At 40.1% G+C, this 10420-nt stretch overlaps 1 protein-coding gene across 4 annotated transcripts in view; it reads right to left on the bottom strand.

Annotated features, from left to right (window-relative positions):
- Positions 1 to 892: 892 nt before the first annotated feature.
- Positions 893 to 10420, bottom strand: part of glra1 (glycine receptor, alpha 1) — a 161746-nt gene continuing 152218 nt past the window's right edge. For 2 of the 4 annotated variants that reach the window (XM_085788938.1, XM_085788940.1), the window contains one exon: positions 893 to 1251. In XM_085788938.1, coding sequence (XP_085645064.1) covers positions 937 to 1251 — 315 coding nt within the window. In that variant the 3' untranslated portion in view covers positions 893 to 936. The remainder of the gene's footprint in view (positions 1252 to 10420) is intronic. The other 2 variants (XM_085788939.1, XM_085788941.1) reach the window with 1 other exon arrangement.

The raw sequence follows: 10420 nt of genomic DNA, 5'->3' as shown, positions 1-10420 counted from the left end.
TCGTTCATCATTGGCACATGAATCAAGAAACAAAAAAAGGAGTTGGGGAGGGGGGCAGGGGGCATTTAAGGTGGGAGGGGGGCACAGATACATGATGTCATTGTCTCCACAGCGTCTCTTTGTCTGTTTGTCGTCCAGTGGAGCGATCGATCGATCGACAGAAGCAGCAAAAAACCTCGAGTGTCTCTCAAGTCCTCGAAGGTCTCGTGGTGTCGGTGGTTTTTGTTTGGGGTGGGGCAACGGGGTGGGGGGGCAACGGGGGTGGGGCAACGGGGTGGGGCAGGGGAGGAAAAGCATTGACAAGTGCTGGCAATAGTTACACATAGAAGCAAATCTAGATATAGACGATATAGAAAGTGATGGAAGCACCGACGTCCTCTTTATGTCGTTTTTTTTGTTTTTAGTTTTTCTTTTTTCTCCTCGTTTCTCCACCTTCAGTGTTTTTTATTTCCATGTACGATATAAGATATATTATAGAGTATATTACACCCCCAAAACCCCCCCTTCACTTCACTTCACTCTGTCACATAGAGTCATAGTGTGTCTCCGTCTCGTTGGACGTTGGACAGGAAGTCGTCGTCGAACGAACGTCATTTCTGTGTCATTTTTCATCTTTTTCATTTAATTATATTGCCACATTCATATTTCATGCATTTTACTGCATTGCTATTGCACTGGTCCGGATTATTCAGGGATGGCGAGGGGGCGAGGGGGGGGGTGGGGTTGGGCGAAGGGCAGAAAGAAGACGGGGGAAGAGAAGAGAAGAGAAAGCAATAATAGATATGTGAAGGAAGTGATGTGCACGGAAACATCCTCCAGAGGAGCGAGGGAAACGAAGGAAGGAAGGAAGGAGGCGTGGCTTTTCTTGCAAAAGGGGGCGTGGCTTCTTCTCCGGTTGAAGTCGCCCCTCCTCTTCCTCCTCCTCCTCCTCCTCCTCTACTGCTTGTGGATGTCCTCGCTGCGGATGATCTTGTACGTGATCCAGTAGAAAATGTTAAAAATGAGGAAGACGAGCGGGAAGGCCACGCGGGACACGGTGTCGATGCGCTTGGCGCGGCCGATGAACAGCTTCTTCATCTCCTCGATGCTCTTCTCGGGCGCGGCCGACGACGAGGCCGGGGCGTTGTTGTTGTTGCCCTTGACGGCCATGCCGTCCTTGGCCTGCAGGCAGGCGGGGCCCATCCCGTAGCCGGGGAAACTGAAGCGGCCCTCGCCCGTCTCATCCTCCTGCAACACAGGCCAAGACTCAGGCTGTTAGGAACCAGAGAAAGACGTTACTGTTGGAGGTGTGTGTGTAGCACATGTGCACGTCACTCTTTTAGTTTTAGTTTAGTGAGTTCTTCAGACACAAACACATGATGCTCGCTGCAAAAACTCAACATCTTTGCAAGAATATTTGTCTTGTTTCTTGTCAAAATGTCTCATTTCTAGTCAAAACTAATCTCTTTCCACTTAAAATAAGACTCATCACCTAAAAATGAACTTGTTTTTAGATCATTTTCACGTGTTTCAAACTAATTTCCACTTGAAATAAGTAGAAAAATCTGCCAGTGAAAGCTAGTTTTTTGTGCTTGTAATAAGAAAGAAAAACTTGCTCCACTATCAGATTTTTCTACTTATTTCAAGTGAAAATCTGCTTGAAAGAAGTAAAAAGTGTCTAAAAACAAGCTGCTTTTAATGTGATGAGTCTGATTTTAAGTAGAATGAGATTTGTTTTGACTAGAAATAAGACAAATATTCTTGGTAAGATTTTGAGTTTTTGCAGTGTGATGATGATGATGATGATGATGAGAGACAAACTTACTCTAACGTCAGTGAGGAGACAGATGGTTATTGATGATGATGACAGATGAGCAGCTGATGGGTCCACAGACACAGTCACTAGATAAAGATAAAAGGATGAAAGTTTCCTAAATCTTGTCTCAAGGAAATTTAAATCGAACGCAACTGACAAACAATTGTCAGAAAATTCTACAATTTTGAAATTTGACTTTTTTTTTTTTGAATATGAGATTTGCATAGAAAATGACCTTACATACATACCGGCTGTATCTACACATTTTCAACACGGTTCTACTATACTATAAAATAAGTTATGAAATATAAAGTAGTTTTACTTTGCACCAATGCAGTAACTATTCCTATTGAAGTTTCAGTGAAAATCTTCAACTTTTTCTCACGTTATCTTTTTCAAAATTGGCAAAAATATCCATGAGGAAACACATTTGGGTCCCTGACTGACAGCGGCCATATTGGATGTCCCATAGTGAAGACAGCAGCCATATTGGATGTCCCAATTGGAGACAGCGGCCATATTGGATGTCCCATAGTGAAGGCTGCTGGTGCATAAATAACTAACCGCACCCTGGTGGATTATCTGATCACTGCATGTATCTGATTGTATACATTAGGTTTTTCAGGGGGGATGTAGAGGTTTGAAAAACTCTGTATTTTCATGTATCAAATTTGATAGAAATGGCGCCATAGAGCTATAGGAAGACGTTTCACCAGGCTGAGACTGGTCAGATGTGAACATGAACTGATGAAGGTGAAACGTCTTCCTAGACTAATAACCAAGTCCAGTTGCTTTCGATTTAAATTTCCTTGAGATAACTATGACCTGGACAAACGAGAATATTCACAGGCTTTTTCCTAAATCTTCTAACTTGTTGTTTAATCGTTGCACTGCAAAAACTCAAAATATTTCCAAGAATATTTGTCTTATTTCTTGTCAAAATGTCTCATTTCTAGTCAAAACTAATCTCTTTCCATTTAAAATAAGACTCATCACCTAAAAATTAACTTGTTTTTAGATCATTTTCTCTTGTTTCAAACTAATTTTCACTTGAAATAAGAAGAAAAATGTTTGTGCTTGTAAAGGGTAAGAAAAACTTGCTCCACTATCAGACTTTTCTACTTATTTCAAGTGAAATCTGCTTGAAAGAAGTAAAAAGTGTCTAAAAACAAACTGCTTTTTATGTGATGAGTCTTATTTTAAGTAGAATGAGATTTGTTTTGACTAGAAATGACATTTTGAATAGAAATAAGACAAATATTCTTGGTAAGATATTTGAGTTTTTGCAGTGTGAATCAACAACTTTTCTCCTGGTGGGATCAAAGTGGTCAGTAAGACACGGTGACGTCATCATGAAGCTTCCAGTCGTCACACAGCTGCTGACTGATGCTAAGGCTAACTGATGCTAATGCTAACTGATGCTAAAGCTAACTGATGCTAAGGCTAAGGTGTTGTTTGTGTGTGTGTGTGGGTTGAACGAAGCTGAGTCTGTTCACCGCTGAATCAACCACAGACTCATCGGTGAGAAAAACAACAGCATCATCAGCATATTAACACTGATTATTGGCTGTTTGATTCCATCGATCCGGCTGCTGCTGAGGACATTCATCCATCCATCGTTCATTCATTCATCCATCCATCCATCCATCTATCCATCCATCCATCCATTCATCCATTCATCCATCCATTGTTCATCCATCCATCCATTGTTCATCCATTCATCCATCCATTGTTCATCCATCCATCCATTGTTCATCCATCCATCCATCCATTGTTCATCCATCCATCCATTGTTCATCCATCCATCCATCCATCATCCCTCTCTCATCAGCCACTAACCAAGTATTGATTATTGATCAGACATCGTCCTCCATTGAGCAGCTTTATCTCAGTGGTTAAGACGACTGAAGCTCAAGGTGACGTTGTGTGTGTGTGTGTGTGTGTGTGTGTGTGTGCGTGTGTGCGTGTGTAGGTGGGTGTGTGTGTGTTAGTGTGTGTGTGCGTAATGTTTCCTCTCCAGCAGTGAGATATTGAAAGTCCCATCAGCTCCGACACACAATGACTTCCTCCTTATCTGTTCACAGCTCAACACAAACACTGCACCACCAGTCTGTGTCTTACTGTGTGTGTGTGTGTGTGTGTGTGTGTGTGTGTGTGTGTGTGTGTGTGTGTGTGTGTGTGTGTGTGTGTGTGTGTGTGTGTGTGTCTTCTTGTACTTACTACGTTGTGAGGACCGGAACGAGTTTTTAACCAACAGAGTGAGGACATTTTGGCCTTCGGTCCTCACTTTTTTCCAACTTGGGTTAAGACTTTAGAAGCACATTGAGTTCACGCTTGTCGTATGAAATGTGCTATATAAATAAATTTGACTTGACTTGACTTTAGGTTTTAATTAGGTTTAAACGAGGTTTAGAGTAACGGTTAAGGTTAGGCATTTGTTTTGGATGGTTAAGGTGCTAGGGTAAGGGGCTAGGGCAGGGCTATTCAATTACAAATTCAGTGGGGCCAGATTTTAAAACCGAGACCTTAAGCTGGGCCGGACATTTTCAGCGGTCAACAAGGAGGAGGTTATTACAAGTGAGGGGCATTTTTAAAACCCAGCATTAGCTACTAAACAACTTACTAAACAAAAGAGAATAAGTCAATAAAAGTAGTAGTGATAGTAAAGATGTAGTTGTTAATGCTTTGAGTTGGAGGTTTTTTTAGGAACTAAAAGTTTCCTGAGGCCACTGTCCTCTGAGTTTCCACTGAGGTTTACAGCAGACAGGGGGTTATGTAAATCACTAAATGTAGCCTATAGTCTTAAAATTAGGCCTAAAAATGAACACAGATTTCTTCTCTAACATATTTTGATTGGTGAAAAAATAAGGAGCAAAAAGCTGTTTGGGGCAAATTACTCTGGGAAAGTATTTGATTACAAATCATTCCTTAGCTATCCCAGTTCTGATTACTCCATTGCAACCGCATCTGACTGGGTGGGTGGGTTGTGTGTTGCTAGGCTGCGTTGAGTGGTGCATTCACTGTCTGAACTACAGTAGGGATTTGGAGTTCTCGCAAAACGTGTTTCCCTCTGTTTTTGTTTTGTTTTGTTTTATTTTTTTGGGTCAACCGCGAGCCGGGCCACTCGGACATTGGTTCGGGGCCCGATGTGGCCCGCGGGCCGCCAATTGAATAGCCCTGGGCTAGGAAATACATTATGTCAATGAGTGTCCCCACAAATATAGCATTACAAGGATGTGTGTGTGTGTGTGTCTGTGTGTGTGTGTGTGTGTGTGTGTGTGTGTGTGTGTGTGTGTGTCTGTTACTGTGTGTGTGTGTGAGGTGCCCTTCAAAGTTAAAACATCAGCCATGACATTAAAAGCAGCAGCAGAATAAACTCTGATGATTCAGACTCGTTGTGTCTCTGTTTGGATTCACATTTCTGATAAAACACAAAACAAAAAACACGTTAGTTGGTTCGTTCACGCATGAAGGAGCGACCGCTGCTGCTGCTGCTGCTGCTGCTGCTGCTGCTGCTGCTGTGGGACCCACCCGGTGCATTCTGGGTAATAAATAAAGGAGCAATGCAGAATGCAGAATGCAGCCCCGGAGCGGGAGAGAAGACGTGTTGTGTTGTTGTGTTGTCAGCAGCAGAAACTTAACGACCGACGCAAACACACACAGACACACACACACACACACAGACACACACACACACACAGAGACACACACACACACACACACACACACACACACACACACACACACACACACACACACACACAGAGACACACACAGAGACACACACACACACACACACACACACACACACACACACACACACACAGAGACACACACACACACACACACACACACACAGAGACACACACACACACACACTGCAGCAAAAAACACAAATCAAATCAAACGGCTCAACGACCAATCAATCAACCAGCCGATAATCACCGAGCCCAGATTTCTATCTATCTATCTATCTATCTGTCTGTCTGTCTATCTGTCTATCTGTCTGTCTGTCTGTCTGTCTGTCTGTCTGTCTGTCTGTCTGTCTGTCTGTCTGTCTGTCTGTCTGTCTGTCTGTCTGTCTGTCTGTCTGTCTGTCTGTCTGTCTGTCTATGTCTTTTTACTTCCTCCCTCCCTCCTTTCTTTCTTTCTTTCTTTCTTTCTTTCTCTGTATTTTTACGTCTTTCTTTCTTTCTTTCTTTCTTTCTCTGTATTTTTATGTCTTTCTTTCTTTCTTTCTTTCTTTCTTTCTTTCTTTCTTTCTACCGTCTCTATCTTTATCTATCTACCTCTTTCTACCTATCCATCCCCCTCTTTCTTTCTTTCTTTCTTTCTTTCTACCGTCTCTATCTTTATCTATCTACCTCTTTCTACCTATCCATCCCCCTCTTTCTTTCTTTCTTTCTTTCTTTCTTTCTTTCTTTCTTTCTTTCTTTCTTTCTACCGTCTCTATCTTTATCTATCTACCTCTTTCTACCTATCCATCCCCCTCTTTCTTTCTTTCTTTCTTTCTTTCTCTGTATTTTTACGTCTTTCTTTCTTTCTTTCTTTCTTTCTTTCTTTCTTTCTACCATCTCTATCTTTATCTATCTACCTCTTTCTACCTATCCATCCCCCTCTTTATTTCTTTCTTTTTCTCTGTATTTTTACGTCTTTCTTTCTTTCTTTCTTTCTTTCTACCGTCTCTATCTTTATCTATCTACCTCTTTCTACCTATCCATCCCCCTCTTTCTTTCTTTCTCTGTATTTTTACGTCTTTCTTTCTTTCTTTCTACCTACCGTCTCTATCTTTATCTATCTACCTCTTTCTACCTATCCATCCCCCTCTTTCTTTCTTTCTTTCTTTCTTTCTCTGTATTTTTACGTCTTTCTTTCTTTCTTTCTACCTACCGTCTCTATCTTTATCTATCTACCTCTTTCTACCTATCCATCCCCTTCTTTCTTTCTTTCTTTCTTTCTTTCTTTCTTTCTTTCTTTCTTTCTTTCTTTCTTTCTTTCTTTCTACCGTCTCTATCTTTATCTATCTACATCTTTCTACCTATCCATCCCCCTCTCGCTTTCTTTCTTTCTTTCTCTGTATTTTTACGTCTTTCTTTCTTTCTTTCTTTCTTTCTTTCTTTCTTTCTACCGTCTCTATCTTTATCTATCTACATCTTTCTACCTATCCATCCCCCTCTCGCTTTCTTTCTTTCTCTGTATTTTTACGTCTTTCTTTCTTTCTTTCTTTCTTTCTCTGTATTTTTACCTCTTTCTTTCTTTCTTTCTTTCTTTCTTTCTTTCTTTCTCTGTATTTTTATGTTTTTCTTTCTTTCGTTCTTTCTTTCTACCCCTATGTATCTATCTATCTATCTATCTATCTATCTATCTATCTATCTATCTATCTATCTATCTATCTATCTATCTATCTATCTATCTATCTATCTATCTATCTATCTATCTATCTATCTACGTTCTTTCTTTCTACCCCTATCTATCTATCTATCTATCTATCTATCTATCTATCTATCTATCTATCTATCTATCTATCTATCTATCTATCTATCTACGTTCTTTCTTTCTACCCCTATCTATCTATCTATCTATCTATCTATCTATCTATCTATCTATCTATCTATCTATCTATCTATCTATCTATCTATCTATCTATCTATCTATCTATCTACGTTCTTTCTTTCTACCCCTATCTATCTATCTATCTATCTATCTATCTATCTATCTATCTATCTATCTATCTATCTATCTATCTATCTATCTATCTATCTATCTATCTATCTATCTATCTATCTATCTAATATAATAAATCACTGATAGGATCAATACAGCAGCAGGAGGAGAAAACGAGTTAAATGGGACAGAAACTGCAACAGTGTTGGGATGTATAGGCTCTATGTGTGTGTGTGTGTGTGTGTGTGTGTGTGTGTGTGTATCTATAGGTGTGTGTGTGTGTGTGTGTGTGTATCTATAGGTGTGTGTGTGTGTGTGTGTGTGTGTGTGTGTGTGTATATGTGTGTGTGTTGGACCACCAGGTAGCGATCCATTTTTAGCGCCACATGTCCCCGTTCTGTCCTTGTGGCCACACCAACCCATTTATTACTGTTAACACACACACACACACACACACACACACACACACACACACACAGTAACACACACACACACACCTACACACACACACACACACACACAGTAACACACGCGCGCGGTGCGTTAGCCGCGATGCTAGCCGACCTCTGCCTGTCCTTCAGTGACGCTGCTGCTGCTGAACTATTACAGATGCTCGGCTTCATTCTCTCTGCCATGTGATTAATGAGGAGGAGGAGGAGGAGGAGGAGAGACGTGAGGAGGAGGCGCAATGAGGAGGAGGACAAAGGAGGAGGAGGAGGAGGAGGAGGAGTGATGAAGAGGAGGAGGAGGAAGAGGAGGGAGGAGCAGCAGACCTGTAAGCCTGTAAGACACAGCTCAGGGTAAAAAAAAAGGAACAAACTGCAGCTTCAGGCGTTCGTTACCTTCAGGTGTAATTAGTAAATTGCTCCATTAGCAGAGAGAGAGAGAAAAGGATGGAGGGATGAAGGGATGAGGGAAGGAGGGATGAAGGGAAGGAGGGAAGGAAGGAAGGAGAAAGGAGGGAAATCTGTAAATCTGACTGAACTGCTGCTGTTAATGAAATAAAGATTTTGCTCGTGCATTGTTCACATTGATTGTGTAATTGTATTTAAAGGTATTTAAATGGCTGTTTTAAAGGGTATAAACGATGGCGATACGTCTGTGGCCAATTGGTTGATTGGGAAGTATTCACCCTTAATTTAATAATAATAATAATAATATAATACTAACCCTTTTAATTCAAATTGCACTAATTACGTGATAATGTCTAGAAATAGCCCAGAAATAAGGATTGATTGAGTAGAAACATCCCAGAAATAACAGCCAATCGCAAGAAGACTTGGTGGAGAAACATTCTGGCCTTTCCCAAAAAATGTGAAAGCATGGAAAGCATGTGTAATCTATTACCTTAAAACAGGACGTTACTATGGAACTGAACGTTATTTCTAGGCTACCCACTGTATATATATGTTTGTGTGTCAGATGTCGAGGTGTTGTCATGACGTTGTATTGTCCTCGTCCTGCTGCCTCTTGTGCTTTTACCTTCATTGTTTTATGTGTAACATCAACCTGCCAATGGGACCGGGGATGGAGATGAGCCACTTGGCTACAATCCCATAATATTTACACAACAGTGTTCATTAATGTAGTTACAGTACAGTTAATGTACAGTTCCAATTTAAAGGTATAGTTCAACATTTTGTCAAACTGGCCCATTGCCATAATAATCCCTATAGTCACAGCAGCAGTAGGTTCGTTACCTTTAATTGTCGGTGAAAGCTGTTTTTAGATACAAGCCTTTACAAGGGCTTTATTGTGTTGTTCAATAAAGCTTTCAATCAATCAATCAATCAATCAATCAATCAATCAATCAATCAAACGTATGTGAGGAATGAAAAGTAAATAATGAATATCTGCTCAGTGAGTTGATTTCCAGCGCTAAACGTTCTGCTCACGCTCCTAAAATATGAAGTTTCTCTGAGTAAAACTTCTTCGTTGAGTCCGTTGAGTCTTTAATCAGCTCTTCTCTCCGTGTTTCAGTTTCACACGCGACCTCGAGTCCGAGAGGCCGAGAGGTCGCGCTCAGTTTTAGTTTTTATTCCTGTAGAGAAACTCCCTCAGAGCCTGAGGAGAACTCATGTTTCTGATAATCCGCTGGTTCATAACGGCGTTACAAGGTCAAAGGTCGCGGAGCTGCAGATTAGCATTAGCATTAAAACCACCGCTGCTGCTGCTGCTGTCGCCTCCACCTCACTGTAAAAACTCTACATGTTACCAAGAATATTTGTCTTCTTTCTAGTCAAAACTAACCTCTTTCCAGTTAAAATAAGACTCATCACCTAAAAATGAACTTGTTTTTAGATCATTTTCACTTGTTTCAAACTAATTTTCACTTGAAATAAGTAGAAAAATCTGCCAGTGAAAGCTTTTTGTTTTTTGTGTTTGTAATAAGAAAGAAAAACTTGCTCCACTATCAGATTTTTCTACTTATTTCAAGTGAAAATCTGCTTGAAAGAAGTAAAAAGTGTCTAAAAACAACCTGCTTTTTAATGTGATGAGTCTTTTTGAATAGAAATAAGACAAATATTCTTGGTAAGACTTTGAGTTTTTGCAGTGTAGTTGTTTACTATACAAGTGCACTATGTTAAATGTTTCCTGTGTTGAAAACTCTACATCTTTCCAAGAATATGAGTCTTATTTCTTGTCAAAATGTCTCATTTCTAGTCAAAACTAATCTCTTTCCACTTAAAATAAGACTCATCACCTAAAAATGAACTTGTTTTTAGATCATTTTCACTTGTTTCAAACTAATTTTCACTTGAAATAAGTAGAAAAATCTGCCAGTGAAAGCAAGTTTTTTGTGTTTGTAATAAGAAAGAAAAACTTGCTCCACTATCAGATTTTTCTACTTATTTCAAGTGAAAATCTGCTTGAAAGAAGTAAAAAGTGTCTAAAAACAAGCTACTTTTTATGTGATGAGTCTTATTTTAAGTAGAATGAGATTGAGGAAGAGCAGCAGCA

The sequence above is a fragment of the Trachurus japonicus genome, chromosome 10, assembly GCF_045865225.1.
Source record: "Trachurus japonicus isolate A0001 chromosome 10, Traja_1.0".
In the NCBI taxonomy this organism is placed as follows: Eukaryota; Metazoa; Chordata; class Actinopteri; order Carangiformes; family Carangidae; genus Trachurus; species Trachurus japonicus.
The sequence above is the reverse complement of the archived record's forward strand: the minus strand, read 5'-3'. Positions and strand labels throughout refer to the sequence as shown.